The following is a 22691-nucleotide window of genomic DNA, read 5'->3' as shown; positions in this document are numbered from 1 at the left end:
GCTTGGATATTCAGCATAGAAGAATAAAAAATTAAACTTAAACATAGCAGATCTCAATTGTCCCGGGGACAAAAATAGAATAAAATGTGAAAAATCATTCTACATGTTAGACACATAATGTAATAATTATTTCAAGAGGAGATGGCTTTGTGATAAATATTTAAATAACTGTTAAAGATGCCACAACTTTGTAAATTCTGCACTGAATGGCACATAAATTCTTTCCAAATTTACAACCATGTTAACTGTTGATTTTAAAACATTACAAAAACTAATAAATTTAATTCAAGTGTAGGCTAAAATCAAGAGAGATTTTAAAAGTACAGAAAGTCCCCAGGCTATGAACTTCTGGCTTATGAACAATCCCTAGATATGAATTGGCTGCCTGCAAACTTAGTGGACAGCTGCCTGGCAGTAAGATTCGACTCAAAAAGAGAAAGGCAAGTGCATGCTGGCAAGAACAGTCCCAGTACTACAGGTAGGGAAGCCAGGCATTTCTCCTGCACACAGTTGTAGGTACTGCAGGTGAGGAGGCTCTGGCATCTCTCTTTCTTGTGCACATGACTGGCAAGTAGTGTCTCAATGGTGCAGGTAGGGAGACTATGGCTGAACAGTACAGCACCACCTATTTCTCCAACACAGCATTTTGAAGCAGAATGAAACAACTTGCCATACCACAGCCATGGCCAACTTACCACAGAATAACTTGCCATGCGGCAACTCATTGTGGGACAATTCAATTTAATTATTTGAAATAATTTTTAAAATATTTCAATTTTTGTCATTCACATTTCATTTTGTCCTTCCTTTGCCATCCTTTCTTTAATAATTGTATTCTACTGTTTCTTAGGTATTAGTGCACCTCTTGTCCATGGTGAGTTTGGCTGCGGCGAGGCGGCCAGGTTGAGTTCCCTGTGGCAAGTTGTCATACTCTTTCAAAGAGCCTTTTTGCATGTCTCCCCATTTGCAAACACCTGCAATCCCCACCCCACTCGGGTCTGTGCACTCTCATCTGTTTTCAGCAGTTCATAGTAAGACAAACATTAACAGATTAACAGAGTTGGAAGGGATCTTGTAGGTTATCTAGTCCAACCTACCGCTCAAGCTGGAGACCCTACACCATTTCTGACAGATGACAGTCCAGTGTCTTCTTGAAAGCTTCCAGTGATGAAAATCCCACAACTTCTGAGGGCAAGCTGTTCTATTGGTTGATTGCTCTCACTGTCAGAAAATTTCTCCATATTTCCAGGTTGAATCTCTCCTTGTTCAGTTTCCATCCATTATTCTTTGTCCGGCTTTCAAGTACTTTGGAAAATATATTGACCTTCTCGACTCTGTGGCAGCCCCTCAAGTATTGGAAGACTGCTATCATGTCTCCTCTGGTCCTTCTGTTCACTAGACTTGCCATGCCCAGTTTCTGAAACCGTTCATCATATGTTTTAGCCTCCAGTCCCCTAATCATTTTCTCTGCACTCTTTCTAGAGCCTCAACATCTTTTTTATAGTGCGGTGACCAAAACTGGATGCAGTACTCTAGGTGTGGTCTTACTAAGGCTTTAGAGAGGTGTAGTGGCTTGTAATCATTTCATATTGTAACAGTTTAGGTACAAATTCAGCTTGAGGACACTTAGAAATGAGACTTGTTTTTAATTTGGGAACTTGTATTTTAAAAGATAATAAAATAACTTAGTAAATCTAGGAAAGACAACAAAGATAAAGACTGAAAACAAGTATTGGTTAATACTTAAAAAGCTTTTTACTTACTTGGCTTTGGCAGATATCCTTTGTGTTTTTCGCCCAGCTGAGAAGTAGCTTTGTCTCTTGATGGCTGTGTATTCACATCAACTAGTCCAAATTGCCTGCCCTTATTAAATTCCTTGTATCTATTCTCTTTTTGAATTATAGACTTTCGGCGAACAAGTTTTGTCTTGAGTATATCGATGCTCAGATCTTTTTTGTACCGAGTGGAAAAATTAGTAGCCATCTTAATCTAGATATAAAATAAGGGCAAGAAGCATTTTGCATTACAGATCTTTGCTGTGCCATCTTAAATTTTTACTGACAAGCAACTTATTTCTATGCATATTGGTAAAATTATGTGGGTAACAAATAGCAGAATGTACCACTGTCATACCCCAAGCAGTGTAACTTTTTTCACAGGCTAATTACTACATTTTTGATAATTTTAATTACTATTTTCTACCTCTAACAATCTTTCTGGAATAGGGCAACCAGAAAACCAGCATTTACATCATACATGAATGCTTTATACAGGTAGTTTTTATACATGTCTGTGGGCTCTTTGGTGCTCTATGAACTTGATGGTTTTCCTGCAGATGTTTCATTACCAAACTGAGTAATATCCTAAGAAAACCACTGATCTCAGAGAGCACAGTTCAACCATGGACTACAAATATTCTCTTCTATCAGTACCACATAGGGCTGGGATATCAAACTCAATTTCATTGAGGGCCGCATCAGGGTTGTGTTTGATCTTGGAGGGCTGGGGTGGGCGTGGCCAGCATAAGTCATGGGGGGTGTGCCTGTGGTGGCCTAGTGCTCTGCCAGTGAAAGCGGGCTCCCGAGCTCCATTTTCAGCCGTGACTACCTCCTACAACCCTCTGCCAATGAAAATGGAGCTGCGGGGGGGGGCACATGCAGCCCTCATGAGCTCCATTTTTGGCTGGGACAGTCTCCTGCAACCCTCTGCCAGCGAAAATGGAGCTCGTGAGGGCTGCATGCAGGCCCATTTTCACTGACAGAGGCAGTGCAGGCCGGTCCTTCGCTGTTTCCAGGGCAGCCCTGTGGGCAAGATCTAAACACTCTGTGGCCCGGATTCGGCCTGACATGGGGCATCAAACATTTCAGAAAGCACACAAATGGGAGAAATTTGCATGTAGGCATACTTCCACCAAGAAACTATTTTTTTTCTGCATGATGGCCTATCACAGCATGCCCAACCCACCAGTCTCAGATACAAATTTCCAATAAACTGCATAGCAGGGTGCAAAATAGCCCAAGAAAGTAGACAAAAATATGATATGGCTTCATGATCACAGATGTGCACCTCAGACTAAATAAATATCAGTGCACCACAGGGGTGGGATTCAACCAGCGATACTACCGGTTTGGTGATTACTTTTGCGCGCATGGGCGCCCGATGCACACACGTGTACAGTAACCTTAGGCTGTGCTGCCCGGACAGCTAAGCGCTGTGTGTGGGTGCGCAGCATTTGAAAAGCCACTTATTTACTGTTTTTTCAACCACAGCTGTGCCGCGCAAAGCAGTTGAGGTTGAAAAAGCAGGAAATAAAGGACAGGTAAGAACCCGGGCGGTGGACTAAACAGCAGCAGACACAGAACCGGTTCGGTGTCTGCTGCTCTTCAGAGCTACCGGTTCTATAGAACCGGGCAGAACTGGTAGCATCCCACTCCTGGTGCACCATGTAAAACTTTAAGAGGCATTTAGAAGAGACGAATACATCAGAGCACATTGAAAGGCTGACAACCACAATCAAGACTATTTCCCAGAGACATGCTGGAAAAAGGAAAACTCAACTGCAAACCAAACTACTCAAACTAAATTCCAGAATCAAAAAAGCACAGGAGCATGAATGAGTGGTCAACGTGTTCAGCTGTCCACTATCTACTGCAGAATAGGAGAGAGGCCTCAATTTCCACACGAATGCTAATCAACTTGAAGTCTTTACAGGAAGCTTTTAAAACCCAGGACTTCTCAGAGACTCAAGAAAGCAAAACTATCATACCACATATCAGAAGAAAATGGGAACAGAACCTACTCAAAGCAGAGGACAGAGCAGCCCCCAAAAGCCTAAAGAAGGACCATTTGATCATCATCCTTCCAGCAGACAAAGGCCAAACCACAGTTAGCATGATCAGAACACAATATATACAAAAAGACAAAGAATTACTGAAAGACAAAGAAACCTATATCTTATAGAAACTGGACCATTGGATCAAAAGAAGTCTTAGTGACCTTACGAGGAAAGGTCAAATTGCTAAAGAACAGTGGCAGATGAAAAGCAGTGGACCCATCCTCCATGCTTTTATGGATATCCCCAAAACACACCCTAAAGCATCTTCCAGAGCCTTCCTGGAACCAGTGGTGACCATTTTATCCACGACTTTTTGCATAAAAAACATTCCGTATTTTCAAATACTGTCGCTATTCTTACATTTAAAAAAAGTAAAGGCTCAAGATCTAGCAATCTATAGTAATAGAACTGAATATATACAGTCTTTGCCTTTTAACATTTTGTCCTACTGCAGAGCAAATGCAAAATGCATGACTCAAACATCAGAAGAATATAATGGCTGCACTGGAACTACAGTTTATCTAGCTGAGCATCTTGCCTCCCAGAGCAAAGCAGAAGAACCACAAAAGTGATCTACAGCAACTTATGTTCAGTGATAAACTGCTTTCAATCCTGGAGTTTCTTTATAGTCTGTAGATAGGGCAATTCTACCTCTGTTAGTATAGCTGGGATGGGACTACAGATGTAGCATACACAATTCCCTAGCAAATTCCTACTTTTCAGCTTAAATGGTGAAAATGGTGTTAAGAAATACCTTACTTTTCCAGCAGAATGGCATTTACTCTACTTCTTGAAGCCCTTCTACTAGTTTTGGGAAATTTGATTTTCTTCCTCACTTATTTGTGAAAGGCTTAAAACAAAGGCAGCCTTACAGAATATATTGTAATTCAACCCCAGCATAGCTGCTAAGGTTTCTTAATTCTTTATTTATGCTTTATGGTAACAAAATAGCAACAAAGAGGCATCAATGCTTAAATAAACCTTTTATTTTATTAAATATTTTATTAAATATGTTGGTGGCCCATCTTGTTGCAATCAATCAATGCCAATTTCAGCAAGGTTGAAATTATTTTTATCTTGCCATTGTTTTGTATAAATACTGCCAGGCAACAAATCAACATTAATACTTTTCTCTTCCTAGTTTCCCCACAACTCCTCTGTAAGATGGGTTGAGGGAGTGACTGGCTTGGAAGTAAACTCAGTCTAAGGCAATACGGGCACTGTCTTCTGATTTGTAGCTTGATGCCTTAAAAAGAACTCAGAGAAGAGCAGCAAAGATGATTAAAGGACTGGAAGCTTAAAAACCCGCCAGGTTATTCTATTAATTTATCATTTGATTATTCTTTTATTAATTTTATTTCTTTATATATGAGGTTTTTTAGATTCCTGTAAGCCGCCTTGAGTCGCCATGTGCGATAAGGCAGCAATATAAATTTCCTAAAGTAAAATAAAGAAAACCACATGGTTGCAGGAACTGGGAAGGTCTTGTCTACTGAAATGCACTAAGGGTGCCTTCATTACAGTGTCCCAACATGTGAGCAGCTGCCACAAAGAAGAGGGGAATCAACCTATTTTCCAAAACATTAGAAAGCAAGACAAGAAACAAAGGATGGAAACTAAAGTAGGATAAGGAAAAACAATAAACCGTCGGAACGGCTGGCCTTTATTAGTTGTGGGTGCTCCATCGCTGGGGGCTTTTAAAAAGAGATTTGGACGGTCAACTTGGCTCAAATAGTACAGGGTCTCCTACCTGAGTAGGGGATCGAACTAGAAGACCTGTAAGGTCCCTTCCAACTCTGTCGTTCTGTTCTGTTCAAACTACCAGGCCAAATGTCTGCTTCGAAATGCATACAGGTAGATCCAGAAGACTTGGGTCTTCCTACGTCCCCGACTCCAAAGCCCCGTCCCCACGTTCCCTCCTCAACCACCTAACCCCAACCCACATCCATTCCTGAAGGACATCGCCATACCTCACGGCCAAACGCAACGTTCGCCCTCAGTTAGATCCACGCGCGACCTCGAACTGCTGACCGATCGAGCAGGCTTGGTCAGAGCTCCGATTCAAATTGTTGTTACCGTTTCCGATTGGCCGTTGAGACAACAATACTGTGTTTTCATTGGCTACATTCTTATTCTCTGACGTCAGTCCTCCGAACCGTCGGGGAGATGTAATTGGATGACGGTGCGGGGATTTTAATTGGCGCCCTAATTTAAAAAGTTCAGCCTACCCAAAGCCCGGATTGGTTCGACGATTTCATATCTCGATTGTTGCTGCTTCTCCGGCAGTTGGGCGTAAAGGAGGGAAACATTGCGATGTTTGTGTTCAGATGTGAAAATGAAAAGAAAATGAAAATGAAAAGACGGTGAAGCTTGGGTTGAAAGTCTCCGCTATAGGAGACCTGATTTTGACTGGATGGCTGGCTTGAGGCGCCTCACACTCAACTGCAATACTCTTATTGGTGATCGAGGTGCTGCTGTTTTAGCTGATTGCCTTGCAGAAGATCTGTGGCTAAAAGGGGTTGGCTGATACATCATCTCTGGAGAAACTATCTTTAGCCCACTCACCAATAGGTGATGGAGGTTTGGAAATAATTTGTCAGAGTGTGAAGAATTCAGCTTGCATCAAATCTATAGATTTGACAGGATGCAGTTTAACCCGGCGAGGAACAATCCTAAACCCCACAAGGCAGAGGAAGGGGGTAGGAAGTATTGTGGAAAAGTTTCAACCCATTAATTTCCCCCTTTCTTAATTGGGAAATGCTATTTCAGCTCTCTGGGAGGGTTTTTTGTTATGTATTTCTCATACTCTTCTCTGGAGAATTACCATTTGAGATTGCTAGAAAACACTATTCAGCCCCTTGAGTAGTTCTGCTCGATTACTCTTAGGGAATCGGATTCCTAAGATTCCTTGTCAAAGGAATGTTTTACTGTGTAACACTTTTTTTCCCCTTGCTGTTTCAATCGTGCTTTCTTGTTCGCTCTGCGAATCTAGTTAACGATTGGAATGGCATTTCGTAATCTTCACAAAATAATTACCCTACCTCCCAATTGCTTCCTCTAAACAGATTCTAAGCTGTGAATAATGATTAGAATAGAATAGAATAGAATTCTTTATTGGCCAAGTGTGATTGGACACACAAGGAATTTCTTTGGTGCATATGCTCTCAGTGTACATAAAGAAAAAATAAAATCATTAAGAATCATAAGATACAATTAGTGATAGACATAGGTTACTAATAAGCAATCAAATCATACTAGGAAACAAAACAATATAAATTGTAAAGGTACAAGCAACAAGGTTATAGTCATAATTGGGAAGAGGTGGGTACGAGGAAGGATGAGAAGAATAATACTAATAGTCTTAGTAAATAATTTGACAGTGTTGTGGGAATTAGTTGTTTAGCAGAGTTATGGCATTCTGAAAAAACTTGTGTCTACTTGTTCTGGTATTATGCAATGCCCTATAGCACGGGTCTTCAAACTTGGCAAGTTTAAGACTTGTGGACTTCAACTCCCAGAATTCCTGAGCTAATATGACTGGAGGAGGAATTCTGGGAGTTGAAGTCCACAAGTCTTAAAGCTGTCAAGTTTGAAGACCCCCTACCCTATAGCGTCATTTTGAGGGTAGTTGAAACAGTTTGTGTCCAGGATGTGAGGGGTCTGTAGATATTTTTACAGTCCTCTTAATAGATTGCACTAAAAGTTCTTTAAACCTTTCTTGCCCCGCTTTCCACTTGGTGGCTGTTGCATGCTAAGGAAATACCAAGCCAACCCGGAAGTGACCGTTGTGACTCTTGTTTCATAAGTCTATGCTCAGAAAACCCGAGGCTTGTGTGGCGTGCCGGGACCGGAACGGGAAGCCGTTGCTGCTTTCTTCTCCCGCGTGGGAAAACTCGTGTTACGTTCCGGCTACGCGCTGTTACTGCGAGTTCGGGATTTTTACGTGTCGGGATTTTGTGTTTCTCTTATTGAAGGCGTAAAGAGTGAGTAAGTAGAATTTGATGAGCAAATGCCTCTTTTTGGATATCCATAGCCGGGGAGGGGAAGGTGGGGCAATGCACCCTGTGCGTATGAACTGGGAAGTTAAGGGAGCCCACTTCCAAAGAAGTGTGTTAAGTATTGCGTGTTAAAACTGCTTCAAAATCTTCTCAAGTAAGAGATAATAATAAACTCTTAAATTGTGATCTGTAGGTAAAAAAATGGAGCTTTTTCACGAGGTTCTGGTGCGTCGTTACAAACTATCAGCTGCATTGGTAGAAACCTGATATTTTCTGGTGTCGGGTTTATTAATTGTGAGCAGCTATCATTTATTTTTTAAACGTGTTTGCATTTCTGAACTTAGAACAGTTTGATCTTTTAGAGGCATGTCGTGGTGTGTAAAAATAACTTAAAATGTGCTTCTCCCCTTGAGGCAATCGAAGAGAAGAACATGGTGCGCAAACTGAAATTTCATGAGCAGAAGCTTCTCAAGAAGCTAGACCTGGTGAACTGGGAAGCTGCATCAGGCAATCTAGCTGAACTGCGTGTGCTTCGTCGTTTCCGTATACAGCGGAGGGAAGATTACACTCGCTACAATCAGCTTAGTCGCGCTGTTCGGGAAGTAGCACGCCGGATCAGAGACCTGGGTGATGTACCAGAATCAGTAGGTTTCCGTGCTAGGAGCACTGCTGCTCTTCTGGACAAACTTTATGCCATGGGTGTGGTACCCTCTAAGAGCTCTCTTGAGCAGTGTGATCGAGTCTCAGCCTCTTCCTTCTGCCGCCGCCGTTTGCCTTGTCTGCTCCTAAAGCTCCATATGGCGCAAAACTTGAAATCTGCTGTGACCTTTGTGGAGCAGGGACATATTCGGGTGGGACCAGAAGTTGTAACAGACCCTGCATTCTTGGTGACCAGGGCCATGGAGGACTTTATTACCTGGACTGATTCCTCTCGCATCCGACAACATGTACTCAACTACAATCAGGAACGGGATGATTTTGACTTTATTTGTTAAGAACAAATTATCCATTTGGGTGATTATATCTTAAATATTTAACTCTGTTAAACTCAGCTTCAGGAAGTGTCCTACCGGTAGATTTCTGTCTTTTAATTGTTTCGCTTGTTAAATTGTGCATACAGTATGTAAACAGACTGTAAACCAAACACACCCATTTGTGATCAGGTGCCATTTTTATGGTTAGAGATTCTGTCAGAAGTGGAGGACAACAATCTCATATGGGCATCTTGCAAAACATTCTGTGTGTTCCTTTTAATTGACTTCATTTTGGATCACAGCAAAGATTAATAATTGGCTTGCATGTGACCTCTTCCCAGAAGATAGTATCAAATCTTGTCCCATCTAGAATGCTTTAATTAAAACAGATTTTATTATCCCCTTTTGATCAAGATTTGGATGGCTGCCTGCAACAAATCTATTCAGTCATTATTTTTAAGATTTATTTTTTCTTGGCATCTCAACAACTTTGTTCTGTTTGTTTCTATAGTAACATGTTCTCTATTACTGTACAAGCTGTTATGCCAATGTTAAATTGTTAGCTAGAACTTAAGGTTTTGATCTGGTTATTGACTGTACATCTGTATCTTATCCATAGCATCTACAATAATGGAAAGAAATTTACTTTGATTTTGGTTATAATATTGTGTAACATCTCAAAACATTGAGTTCAGTTTTGGAGCATACAGCTCACGTTCCAACTCACATGGCCCAGTTCTGAATGGGCTGCAGCCCAGGGGTTGAGGACCTATGTTCTAGAGAGTACAATATGTACTCTTCTATTCTTAGATGAAAACAAATCCATTGCAAAATGCATTGAGAAAGGCATTTCTTCCTTAAAGGTAATTGAAGTGAATTGAGGGTATTTTTGCACAATATGCTAAGCCATTGTTTAGTGAAAAATTACAGCTGGCTGTATTCACACTTAAGATTATGATTACTTAGAGCAGGGGTCCCGCCTTTATGAACTTTGAGCTTGTTCATCAATCCTCAAACATGTATTACATGAAAATAATAAATGCTACTTCAATAATACTTCATGTAATAACTCTTGGGGGTCAATATTGATCATACTAATTTATCAAATTTAGGTACCACCCATCTTGCTAACCAGTTGACTGGACAGATTCCAGGTAAAGATCGTGAATATTAAAAAGTATAATTAAAATACATAAAACAGGATAAGGAACAAGAACAAACAAAAGTTAAAAGATAAGTTAAAAGGTGGAGGAAATATCCTCAAGGCATCAACCATCCTCAAGGCTGAATAACTCCAGGAAGGCCAGGAAAACTGGGCCAATCTCACCTCCAGGGGGATGACATTTCTTAAGGTGGGAGCAGAGTAGGTTATTTTCCTGGACCCCACAAATCAAAGTTACATATGCCTGTATCTGCCCAACTTAAACAATGCGAGACTGGACAACTTGCAAGAAACCAAATTAAAACAATAACCAAGAATAAATAGTAATACTAAGTGACCTGGCTCACATTCATATTCTCTCCTGATGGAAACTACTCATTATTTCATGGGGAAATAATCATGTTTTTAAGGCATTTTTGGAAAGTGTTATTTAAGGTAAATGTACCCTACATAAGAAAGAAGGTAAAGTCTCCTAAAGGTAATCAGAAATAACAGTAAGTCTGTAGAACATTGGCAAGTAATTTATTTGGATTATTGTATGAAGAAATGTTAAGACTGCAAAGAAACTAATGAAATCTTGACAACTATTTTTATTGTAGGAGTTGTTGGGCCTGAATTGGTTGTTTAGATTTGTTTGAATGACTGAGGTGTCTTTGAATGAATATTTTTTTTTAAAAAGGAGATAGATACTGAGGAATTGTGGCAAATATTGGTGCCAATAGATGAGATTCTTGGAAGTTTCTAACAAATTGAAAATTTTTAAAAATCAGGTAATTTCCACTGAAAAATACACACAATGAAATATATAGTTAATGACCCAATATATCCCAATTTAAAGCCACCAATTTTAAAACATGCAGCTATGGATAAAAAATAGTGCATCTATCCATTTGTTGAGAATGAATGTCAAAAGAAGCTAGAAGGGTTATAAGAGTACAAGACTATTGTGCTATGTTGGTCTGAAATATATGTCAAAAGAAACAAAATTGAATACACTGGGAATGTGTTCCTTAAGAACCATGTTGGGTAAAACAAGAAGTAGCGAGTAATGAATGAATATAAGCTGAATGTAAATGAGAGTGACCAGTGCTGTGACAGTCCTGCTGTTGTCATCTTTTTGGCTTGTGTATCTGCAGAAATGCAAAAACAATACAAAACAGCTATTAGCCTAGTAAAATCTTAAATTACAGGAACTGTGAGAAATAGAAAGGGAAGAGAACTTAAGGGATATACACTGCTCAAAAAAATAAAGGGAACACTTAAAACAACACAATGTAACTCCAAGTCAATCACACTTCTGTGAAATCAAACTGTCCACTTAGGTAGCAACACTGATTGACAATCAATTTCACATGCTGTTATGAAAATGGAATAGACAACAGGTGGAAAGCAGAGGCAGTTAGCAAGACATCCCCAATAAAGGAGTGGTTCTGCAGGTGGTGACCACAGACCACTTCTCAGTTCCTATGCCTTCTGGCTGATGGTTTGGTCACTTGAATGCTGGCGGTGCTTTCACTCTAGTGGTAGCATGAGACGGAGTCTGCAACCCACACAAGTGGCTCAGGTAGTGCAGCTCATCCAGGGTGGCACATCAACTCAAGCTGTGGCAAGAAGGTTTGCTGTGTCAGCGTAGTGTCCAGAGCATGGAGGCACTACCAGGAGACAGGCCAGTACATCAGGAGACATGGAGGAGGCCATAGGAGGGCAACAACCCAGCATCGGGACCGCTACCTCCGCCTTTGTGCAAGGAGGGACAGGAGGAGCACTGCCAGAGCTCTGCAAAATGACCTCCAGCAGGCCACAAATGTGCATGTGGTTGCTCAAACGGTCAGAAACAGACTCCATGAGGGTGGTATGAGGGCCCGACGTCCACAGGTGGGGATTGTGCTTACAGCCCAACACCGTGCAGGATGTTTGGCATTTGCCGGAGAACACCAAGATTGGCAGATTTGCCACTGGCGCCCTGTGCTCTTCACAGATGAAAGCAGGTTCACACTGAGCACATGTGACAGACGTGACGGGCTGGAGACGCCATGGAAAATGTTCTGCGGCCTGCAACAACATCCAGCATGATCGGTTTGGCAGTGGGTCAGTAATGGTGTGGGGTGGCATTTCTTTAGGGGGCCGCACAGCCCTCCATGTGCTCTCCAGAGGTAGCCTGACTGCCATTAGGTACCAAGATGAGATCCTCAGACCCCTTGTGAGACCATATGCTGGTGCGGTTGGCCCTGGGTTCCTCCTAATGCACGACAATGCTAGACCTCATGTGGCTGGAGTATGTCAGCAGTTCCTGCAAGACGAAGGCATTGATGCTATGGACTGGCCCGCCTGTTCCCCAGACCTGAATCCAATTGAGCACATCTGGGACATCATGTCTCACTCCATCCACCAATGCCACATTGCAGTTGGGGGATGCTTTAGTACAGGTGTGGGAGGAGATCCCTCAGGAGGCCATCCTCATCAGGAGCATGTCCAGGCATTGTAGGGAGGTCATACAGGCACATGGAGGCCACACACACTACTGCGCCTCCTTTTGACTTGTTTTAAGGACATTACATCAAAGTTGGATTAGCCTGTAGTGTTTTTTTCCACTTTAATTTTGAGTGTAACTCCAAATTCAGACCTCCATGGGTTGCTAAATTTGATTTCCATTGATAATTTTTGTGTGATTTTGTTGTCAGCACATTCAACTATGTAATGAACAACGTATTTAATAAGAATATTTCATTCATTCAGATGTCTTATTTTTGTGTTCCCTTTATTTTTTTTGAGCAGTGTATACACTGACTGACCTAAGAGAATTGCGATAGCTCCAGCTGTTGAAGATTAATTGCTGGTTTTAGTAACTGGTAGAACTAGTTAATCTAAAATGGACATGGCAGTATTATACTGCTGAAGCTTGGTTTTGTTCCTGGGATGGTAAAATTCATCTAAAGAAGAGGAAAGCATGATTTGAGAAATGTTGTGGATGACAAGCAGGAGGTATAGCAAGATCTTGTCTACCCTTTGTAGATTATCCCACAGGGACTGTAACGATAGAAGGTGAAGTTTATCAACCATAGGAAAGCAAACTGGCAACTTGATTAACAGGGAAAATTGGCTCCTCGATTCTGGATAGGGGTAGCATTAGTACTGTATTGGTATTTACAAACACAGAGGGGTACAATTATTATATTAACAGAATAACAGTTGGAAGGAAGCTTGGAAGTCTTCAAGCCCTGCTCAAGCAGGAGACCTCATATAATTTCTGACAAATGGCTATTCAATCTTGTTAAAAATCAACAACGGGTGTCAAATTCAATTTCATTGAGGGCAGCATCAGGGTTGTGTTTAACTTTGGAGGGCTGGGGTGGCGTGGCCGGGTGTCACATGGGACTCATGTCAGGGGCATCTGTGGTGGCCAAGTGCTAAGACAGGACTTCCCTGAAACTCCCTCACTCATAATCTGCCTTGCCTTCCTTTTCCTTCCCCCTTCTCCTTCTTCCTTGCTCTCTTCCCATCTTTTCTTCTTCTTTGTCTTTCCTCTTTCCCTTTCTCCTTTCCTGCCCTGTTTTGCATGCTCAAATGCAAAAGGGGAAATATTTCTCCATTTGTTTTTAGTTTGTTTTGATAGCCCTCTGCCAGTGAAAATGCCTCCCCCCCACACCCCGCTTTCACTGGCAAAGGCACCGTGGGCTGGTCCCACAGGCCAGATCTAAGTACCCCTCAGGCTGGATTCGGCCCATGAGCCTTGAGTTTCACACCCTTGATCTACAACTTCCAGAGGCCATTCCAGCAGTTACTTTTATTATTAATAAATATATATTAGTAATAAATATTATTTATATACTGCCCAACTTGCAATGACTAGGAACATATATACTGAGCTATATATTGCAAATACAGACATGCTTAGGGAACCTTTGGATTACACTGGTGTATTCAGGTAACACTCCAGTTACAATGCCTTTTTAGATCTCAGGCCAAAGCCTCATTCCATTTGCTGGTTCTTACAAGTAAAAGAGGTTAAAGAAGGTAAGAGTCTAGGTTTGGCTGATATAGCTATAATTAACTTTGTAGATGAATGTTATCTGTTTATTTAATAAAGGGGAGTCTAAAGTAGTGTTGTGTAATATGGCGCAATTATTGGCATGGGAGCCGAAAAAGGTTAGCTACCATTGATCTATTAGCTACATTCAGGCCAAAACCTTTAGATTTCTTCAGAAAAGTCTGATTCAAATGACTGAGTAGTAGCTTTCCATTTGAAGTACTGTAAAAGCAGATTGACTTCACAACTACATAATGTAAATATCAAATATTTCACCTTAAAAAAAGATTATGTACACATGTAGATTGAACTGATCAGAAGGAATGTGTATACAGTAATTGAAAAATAAAGAAGGTATGATTAGGAACATGAAATTCCACATTGAACCATAATCTGGTTTGCCTGGTTCATATAAAGTCTGAAAGCAAGAAATCCAATTAAGTGGCTTTACAAACCATGTATTAACCATGATATGTCAATCCAGCCACTATATCTTCTGTCTTCTCCAATGATATTTGTCTTGTCTCAGGCAGCACAATATTCCTTTAGTTTTCTAAATTGTTCAGTAGGGGGCTTTTCTCAGTTCTCTTCATATCTCTTGATTGGCAAATCTGCCACCTTGAAAAATTGGTGCAGCATCTGCAGCCATTGTTTTTTTTTCATTAAAACAAACACCTTAGTGATAAAGGAGTATTATTCAGCAGTTAAAAATCTTGAGAAGTGCAATGATTAAATTTCCTGGCTACACAGAAACAACAGTGATATTTTAATTTATCTCAGGAAAGATCACAAGAGAGACAGGTCTATTGATTGGAGAAAAATATACATTAAAAATAGAATATAGACATGCTGTTTTTAATTTTTAATAATGGTATGTGAATCCCTGGCAATGCAAAGGAGGCTGGTAACATGCTGGATCTAAGCTTATGTTTTTTAAAAAAGATGTTATCAGACTGTCATTAAAGTTAACATTACACTTCTAAAAAAATAAAAATAAGCAACCCAGCTTTAAAAGGCTACACCAAGGTTTAAAACAGGATTTACCAACTGCCAGATATATCTCCCTTTGGTATGTAGACTCCAGGGAAGGCTTGAAGAATCCTTTAGTTGTACATTTTTAAAATAAATCTAACTTTCCCTAAATTTAATTGTATTGTTTTCATTGTTCATTTGTGTTTTGGTGTTTGGATTTATTTAGGGGAGATGTATACATTAAGAATACATTCAGGGAAGATGATTGCAAAAAGTATAGGAGCCCCTGGTTTTTAAAAAAAGTGCAGTATTATGTTGTCCCAAAATTAAATACTGAATCAGGTTCGTACCTGATTTTAAAAAGGTGTAAACCTGGATCTAAAATCTGCATGTAGTGGTAAACGAAGCCAAACTGGTAGTAACAAAGGTCCAACACCTGGCTTTTAAGCAAAGGTGCTACCAAGCCTGTTCTACCCCTGGCGTTTTCCTATAGGTATCCATGTCGTAAAAGAGCATGGCTTTTGTGCAGCTGCCGCCGATACTGGAGGTGGCGGTGGGTGAGCGGCGTATATTCGGCGGCTTTAACTTGGCGCACGGCCTGAAATTCACTCAGAAGTGGGCGGCTGATCCGCCGGTTCCTGGCACGGCAGAGGAAAACGAGAGGGCAGAGGAAGCCGGCGGGGTCAAAAAGGGCCTCCTCGCCTGGCCCGGCGCCAACCGAGGGCTCTCGGGCGGTTCCGGGCTCGGCATCGCGGCTCCGCCTCGGGCCTGGATTGGCGAGAGGCCTCGGCGGAGGCTCCTCCCCGCCGAGTTGGGGCCGAGCGAGGGAAGGGGCAAGAGGAGACGTCGGCAAAGGGAACCGCGGCGGGAGACGGCGGAGGCCCCTGGAGCTTGCCGCTCGGTTTGCCTCCTCGTTAGGTAAGACACTCGCAGGCCTCTTTAGAAACGGCCGGCGCCGTAGTCGCCTGGACCCAGCTGCCTCTTTTCCCATTCCGATGGGGCCCGGGGTCCCCTTTTCTCCACGCCTGATGCCCGCGAGGGGCTTCCCGTCCATCGTTCAAGGACGCATTTCGGAAGCAGCAGCCTCGGAGACCTGCTCTCTCCTTCCCTCCCCGGGTCTATTTGGGAGAATGGCCGTGCGGTGTTTCCAATATCTAAGAGGCTGGAGGGGGAAATGATGAGTTTAGGAGCCAGGACCCTCTGCACTCCGGTGTGGGGAAATTTGGGGTGGAGACTCTTTTCCTTGTCTATGATTAAGAGTTAGGGATTTGAATTTTTCCCCCATATCCGAAGGTCGTGGAAGGGGAGAAGTGGAAAGGGAAGGAAGGAAAATAATATTCCGACTATATAAAATCGAGATCGGTTTTTGAATTCCTGCTTCTGAACGTTCTCTCTGGATGAGAGATGAAGGTCCTCCATGTTTAGATTTTGGTTTAAGATGTTGGCTGCATTTGCTTTCACAGTTGAAAAAGGCGGCTCAACCTTCTGGTTTTTTTTTTTTTAACTCAAAGGGGTCTTTTATCATGCAGGGGGAAGTGGGGACGCTGCTCTTGCTTGTAAGATTTGGAAGTATCATTTGATATTGGGAAATACTGATATGAGGGATCTGTGACTGGGTGTTGGAATAACAATTCATTACAACTATAATTAAGATTTTCTCAAACCTTACAATCAAAATTTAGCCAGAGCAGACTGTTATCTGTTCCATTGCAATAATTACAAGACCATACCGTTTACCCCATGCAGGGTTGGAATCCCAGTCAAATGAATTTGTAAAACCCAGCAAAATGACCAGCTAGCTGTATTATAAGGGCTTCTGTCCCTGATTTTTGAACTTACAGTACTATTATTTTTCTGTGTCTGTTTCCATAATGTGGAAGAAACTGGTGCATCTTTGCATCTTAGGGAACAGCTTCAGTGTGTAGGAGAGATGCACTTACATAGGCACCCTCTTAGGCCTACAGGTAAAATCAAATACATGTGGTGTTATCAATTTCATTCCAAATGGAAGACTTAAGAATTGATTTTTTTTATCTCAGTTCAATTTTCCTACTTGTTGGATTTCTTCACCCCCCTCCCCATCTTTTAGCTGAATTTATATCAACTATTAAAAAAAATCAGCTTTAAACCAGAATTACCATTGAATATGGTGGTTGAGGAGAAATGGGAATTATAAGTCAGTCTAAACCTCTGGTGGTTGTATTTTGGGTACATTAATGTGTGCTCTTGTCCATAATAGTGGCAGCTCTTATGTTTGATTGGGTCTATACGCATGAATAATGCTATGATGCTAGAACCAGTTTCTTGATTCTTCTGAATGAATGACTTTCTCATTTCCTGTGTAGTTGCAATGCAAGGTTTATAAGATTGCTTTTAGATTTTACTTATACATTTGTTTACACAGGAATGGATCACATGTGGCTTTAGGGTAGCATTCAAGTCTTGGTTTAATTCTAAAAATCCTCTAAAATAGAATTGGTCAGACTTCTGATAAGAGCTATTAGTCCCTTCTCTGTAACCTGTTGTTTGAGAGAGAAAGGGTATTAAAAAGAAAAGAAAAGAACAAAGAGGTGTCAGAGGGGTGTTTCTATTTTGGATTGTGGCTTCTATATTGCTTGCTTCATGGTACAGATTTTGTATAATGCAGCCCTTGATAGAAAAAAGTAGCTTACCCCTGCTTTAAAGCTATATAAATGCAAACCTTCAGGAAAGCTTAGTGTGCAATGAAAAATTTATCTGAAACATTTCTGCTTCTGTTGAGGAAACTTCAGCCATTCATCCTTTAAAATGCTCCAGTTATTACTGCTATTGCTGACTTTAAAATACAGTTCTTTCTTTGAGCAGTGATAGCTAGGATAGTTTTCTTACCTGTTCTTTTTCTATCATAAGACCATTTATATCACTGTTTTTTACTGGGAAGCAGTGAAGAAAATCTGGTGAAATTGACAAGTAGTATCTATTAGATATTATGGTCAATTACAGTTTAAGCTTCCTCTTCTTGAATCTGTATTGTAGCCTTCTTTAGTGCCCTTCAGAGATATTGGACTGCAGCTTCTGTAAGTGCAGTTCAGCATGGTAATAGATAATGGGAACGAGATATTTCATAGTAAAACAGTCTTTGGGAATCCTACAGTAGTAAAGAATAAAGAATCTGCAACCATCACATTCTATATAAGCCACTCCATTAACATCAAGTTTCTTTCCATTTTGAAATAGGGAGAATAGAAAAATTTAACATAATAAAGATTTAACACTCAGGGGGTCTTTTTTCTCATTCCCCAGTTCACTTGTAGGAAATTATCTTATCCGCTGTGCCTTCAGCTTCCCCTCCCAATTTTTAAGAGTGGACCCTGCCAATTCTGCCATAAGTTTAGAGTTATCTTGATAATGAAGTGGTTACTATTATGTACCATCATGGAGATATATCTCAAGGTGATACCAAAACAAAAATTAAAAAGCCCCTAATAAAATACCTTAAAAAAATCCTAAGCAGAGTCTTTCTGGTTATTCTTCATGTAAACAACAGCAGACATGCAATACCTGCAGTGCCATCATCCAGATTAAGCTTCAGTATTTCATTTTGCTGAATGTCTAAACTTTGTTTTGCATATTTAGACATCTATAAACTATTTAGATCCACCTAACTTTGGAATGATGTTGTGTAGCGATTGGTGGTGGTATGGTGCCTCTATGACTTGGGAGCCATAGTTTATGGATAAGCAATGTTTTTTTTAAATGCAATATATTAATGCAATAGATATATAAAAAGGTTCATGGGTTTTCCCTGCTTTTGTGCATGTTTTGTTGCCTGCCTTTCCTCTGTCTCACTATGGTACAATGACAGTTACATAAAGCTATTGTGAAATTGGATTGAACAAAATGTTGTAACATGCAGAGCAGCACTTCTCAATATATTAATATTGCATATTAATGAGCTCAAATGAGTGTGTAATGAATGAAATAGCATTACATTTAAAATATTGAGCAAGATAGTGTCTCTGAAACCAATAGTGATGTGTTCAATGGCCTGGTTAAATATATTAATATTTTTCTCTTTTTAAAGCAAAATCAATAATGATAGTAACTGGTGGTGCTTTCCAGATTTGTATTTACCAAATATTTACATATACACTTTCAGCAACACTATTAGATTACCAACCAGCCTGAGCCTTTTATTAACTAATGGAAAGAACATCACCCTGGGTTATTAGATTAAAAATATAGACAGAACGAATCAAACTTCACTTTTTCTTACTTGGTTTTATTTTTCATCAAACCAATATGTCCCTGTAGGCAGAATAATCAGAAAGTATAATTATGGTTAAATTTAATCTGTGTTGCACCTTCTAAAACAGGGGTCCCCAACCACCGGTCCGCGGACTGGTACCGGTCCGCAGAACAAGTCCTACCGGGCCGCTGGTTGCTGGGCGCCGCCATCTTTTTTTGATAAAAAAGTGCTTCCGGTGAGCTTTTCCGGGTAGAAAGCTCACCGGAAGCACTTTTTCATCAAAAAGATGGCGGCGCGCTCGTGAGCTTTTCCGGGTAGAAAGCCATTTCTACCTGGAAAAGCTCACCGAAAGGCTCGCCGCATCTTTTTTGATGAAAAAGTGCTTCCGTGAGGTCACCGGAAGCACTTTTTCATCAAAAAAAGATGGCGGCGCCCAGTTGATGCCGGTACCGGGCCGCGGCGCCCAGCTGATGCCGGTACCGGGCCGCGGCATAAAAAAGGTTGGGGATCACTGTTCTAAAAGACAACATATATAAGATTGCCTTTTTCTTTATCCCATCACATTCTTGTCTGCAGGATGCCTTAATCCGTACCTAATGAGCATAGATTACAAACTTGTATCAAATGCAGTTTGATACCCTTGATAAGGAAGTATAGAATTCTATCTCCCAAGTCTGGCCAGAATACGTAGATTCCATTCAGACTGGAAAGGGAGAAAGAATTTGATTTCTTCATCACTTGCACTTCCATTGTGCAGCTAAAATATTGATTGGTTGAAAGTGTTAATATTGCTGTCCTAAGATCTCCCTTGTTTGTGTGCCAGAAGGTGTTGTTTGCTAGTATTTTGGGAGGCAGAGGATTTCATGAATTTAGAGGCTTTAAATTAAATCAGCCTTGTTAATTTGCCATGTGTGAAATCACAATTGAATATTTCTATTCTTGTTTTGAAGACAGAGGTACTCCGATGATTTTTAAAGATAGGCATACAACCTCTTCAATTTAAACTTAAGGAGCTGAAGTGCTGCTGGTTTGAGATATGAGTGGTTTGTTGGAGTACCGGATACTATTTAATAACAAATAATCAATCTTCTGTTTTTTAAAGAGTTGTGAGGCTTATAAGAGTGAGTTTGTTGACTATTTTTTAAAAATGACATGGCTGACTTATATGTAGATGTGGGAATATGCTTTTATCTTGGCTTCATGTTGCAGTCATCACTTCATGAATAGTCATGCTTATAGCATATCATGTGAACTGCCAAGAGTTGTATGCGGTTGTGTTGAGGTTAAATAAATAAAAAATACTTAGTGTTAAGAATTCTGAAGCTTACCTGAAAAGAAATGGAGAAATCTGGTCAGGGATCCTGTTGGTAAATACTGATCATATTCAAGAAACTGTGGTTAGGGAACTGATATACAAATTGTGTCACACTTAATCAAGAGAAGTACCCTTAAAGTAGAATATTTGTAGCTCAGGGTTGAAATGAGGTTCTTTGATGCTCTCTGAGCTTGGGTGTTTTCTTGCAGACATTTAATTACTAGGTAACATCATCAGTGCTATATCTATGGAGCTTCTCAGTCATCCAGCTCATGGTTGTCCCAAAAGTGCTTTTTCAAAAGGCAACAGGACTTCCTTTGTTGTTCCTTGAAGACGTCTTGCTTCTCATCTAAGAAGCTTCTGAAGAACTGAATGAGAAGTGAAACATCTTCAAGGAAAAACAATGCCCAGTTGCCTTTTGAAAAAGTACTTTTGGGATCATCAGTGCTAGGGATGATGGTATCTAGTTTGGGTAATGAAATGTCTGCAAGAAAATAACTAAGCTCAGAGAGCGCCAAAGACCCCCTCAGAGAAGTACCTTGATAGCACTTTCTCTCTCTGCTGCTAAGACCAAATATCATAAAAAGCATTTCACCAGGAAGCACTTCCTAATCTATATGAACTGAGAGCCATTGTGCAGGCTGTGGGAAAAAGGCTAATCTTTTTCATTATCTTTTATGTTTCCCCAAAGGTATGCCACATATCTCTATATATGTCAAATGAATAACACCATAATACAGTAGTACCTCAGGCCCTTTCTGTAGAGCTTCCCTAATTGTAAATTAGTGTAGTAGCCTGGATTTAGATATGTCAAATCATACTTAGAGCAAGTTAACATTACAAACTCATGTTCTAGTTTTGGCTGCCACTGTAAGCCAATCTGTAACCTGGTTTAGCATAGAGGATAGTCATGGGAAAGCAATTTAACCATTTCTCCCTTCTCCAGCACTCTTAGAGACAATTTGGTGCTAAAAAAAATATACATGAAGTGTTGCTCAGAGATATCATCTCCCACATGTTCTGCTTTTCTTTGGGGGAGGCTCCCAGTTTTGGAGCCTGACTTCAGCGTGGTTTCTTCTGTTAAATTCTGTAGAATAAAAAAGCAAAATATTCTCAGTTGCTGCTTCTGCCTAAGGTCATGGATAAATATGGATACTAATGTGGCAGCTTTAAAAGTACATCATAATAGTTTACAAACTGTATATAGACTATAAAAGTCTCTTCAGAAACTAAACCTCAGTGTTAGTCCCAGAGGGGCGTTTTTGAGAATGGAACAATAACTTACAGTATTTCCCAGATGTTATTTAACTTGTCCAAGCAGAGTTGTGGCATTTGACATATTTCCTTGTCTCTCCACTTCCCAGCAAACCCATAAATTACACTTGCTGTTTCTACTGTAAACTTACTTCTGGACTTTTACCAGCATCAAGTGTGGTCCTTGAAATCATAAGTGGAAAATACTTGCAGTGCATTTCCTCAATACTAGAATGCCTAATCTTTAGCTTCAGGGACTGGGTGTGATTGGGATACTGAGTGCTGCAAAGTAAGGGAGTGGCAGTGACGGAATGAAATGTTCAACGTAGTTTCAGTAGTTGTGCTTCTTTTGCACTCAGCATATATATCTATCTACACACACACACACACACACACACATCTGGTTGCATGACCCTGTTTTATCAATTGTTTTTACTGGGATTTCAATAGATACACAGCAGCAAAAATAAAACTTTGTTGTATTGAGTAATCATGACACAGTCAGCACAACTCCCTTACACATAGTCTGTACCCATTTCCTGGTCTTGTATGACTTGTTTCCTTTGAGAAAATGTTTAAAAACAGGTCTGTATTGCACATACTTCTGTTGAGTTTTTTTTTTCTCTCTTAAATTTAGTACTGAAATCAAATGATTTCAGTACTTGACCTTGTATTGCAAAAGGGGTCCGTTTCTTGAACCACAAAAGGTTCTCTCAACAATACATGCATCTACAGAATATTCTTTTTCTGTGTTTTTTAATGTGATAAAATAGGTCATTTTTATATAAATATTATATCCCACATTGCTTTGCTGGCTGGCTCAGAGATGGGGAGCCTGTGGTTTGAACCAACATCTTTAGTCCATATTGGGCATGCTGGGACACTGAGTAGAGTGGTAACATTAAAGAATCATGGGGGTTGGCATT

At 40.5% G+C, this 22691-nt stretch overlaps 3 protein-coding genes and 1 long non-coding RNA gene across 10 annotated transcripts in view; 2 read left to right on the top strand and 2 right to left on the bottom strand.

Moving 5' to 3' along the window:
* Positions 1 to 5903, bottom strand: part of DLGAP5 (DLG associated protein 5) — a 29798-nt gene extending 23895 nt beyond the window's left edge. Inside the window, exons 1-2 of one of the 2 annotated variants that reach the window (XM_026670224.2) lie at positions 5806 to 5903; positions 1764 to 1989 (exon numbers count right to left, since the gene is read on the bottom strand). In XM_026670224.2, coding sequence (XP_026526009.1) covers positions 1764 to 1983 — 220 coding nt within the window. In that variant the 5' untranslated portion in view covers positions 1984 to 1989; positions 5806 to 5903. The remainder of the gene's footprint in view (positions 1 to 1763; positions 1990 to 5805) is intronic. The other variant, XM_026670225.2, reaches the window with a different exon arrangement.
* A 184-nt stretch (positions 5904 to 6087) lies between these two features.
* On the top strand, positions 6088 to 9371 carry IMP3 (IMP U3 small nucleolar ribonucleoprotein 3). 3 transcript variants are annotated; one of them, XM_026670223.2, is made up of 3 exons: positions 6088 to 6406; positions 7592 to 7818; positions 8247 to 9371. In XM_026670223.2, the coding sequence occupies exon 3, from the start codon at positions 8265 to 8267 to the stop codon at positions 8826 to 8828; it is 564 nt and encodes a 187-aa protein (XP_026526008.1). In that variant the 5' UTR covers positions 6088 to 6406; positions 7592 to 7818; positions 8247 to 8264; the 3' UTR covers positions 8829 to 9371. The 3 variants fall into 3 exon arrangements, with proteins under 3 accessions (XP_026526008.1, XP_087808566.1, XP_026526006.1); XM_087952440.1 differs by having other exon boundaries at positions 6125 to 6406; positions 7592 to 7822; XM_026670221.2 differs by having other exon boundaries at positions 6139 to 6303; positions 7642 to 7822.
* Positions 8711 to 11176, bottom strand: LOC148133500 (uncharacterized). The gene is made up of 2 exons (XR_015746915.1): positions 9854 to 11176; positions 8711 to 9741 (listed from the first exon to the last, which is right to left on the bottom strand). It is a non-coding gene; the product is annotated as an uncharacterized LOC148133500 (long non-coding RNA).
* Positions 11177 to 15629: 4453 nt separating this feature from the next.
* The window catches only part of FBXO34 (F-box protein 34), a 67233-nt gene continuing 60171 nt past the window's right edge, over positions 15630 to 22691 (top strand). For 3 of the 4 annotated variants that reach the window (XM_026670218.2, XM_087952433.1, XM_026670220.2), the window contains exon 1: positions 15696 to 15886. The gene's annotated coding sequence lies outside the window, so the exon portion shown is untranslated. Of the gene's footprint in view, positions 15887 to 22691 lie in introns of all 4 variants that reach the window. The other variant, XM_026670219.2, reaches the window with a different exon arrangement.

The sequence above is a fragment of the Notechis scutatus genome, chromosome 1 (genome assembly GCF_049901735.1).
Source record: "Notechis scutatus isolate UNSWTSFEM ecotype Mainland chromosome 1, rNotScu1.2, whole genome shotgun sequence".
Classification (NCBI taxonomy): domain Eukaryota; kingdom Metazoa; phylum Chordata; class Lepidosauria; order Squamata; family Elapidae; genus Notechis; species Notechis scutatus.
The sequence above is the reverse complement of the archived record's forward strand: the minus strand, read 5'-3'. Positions and strand labels throughout refer to the sequence as shown.

What these genes read in the sequence shown, in the direction of transcription:
- IMP3 (XM_026670223.2), top strand. Translation starts at nt 8,265, where the DNA reads ATGGTGCGCAAACTGAAATTTCATGAGCAGAAGCTTCTCAAGAAGCTA.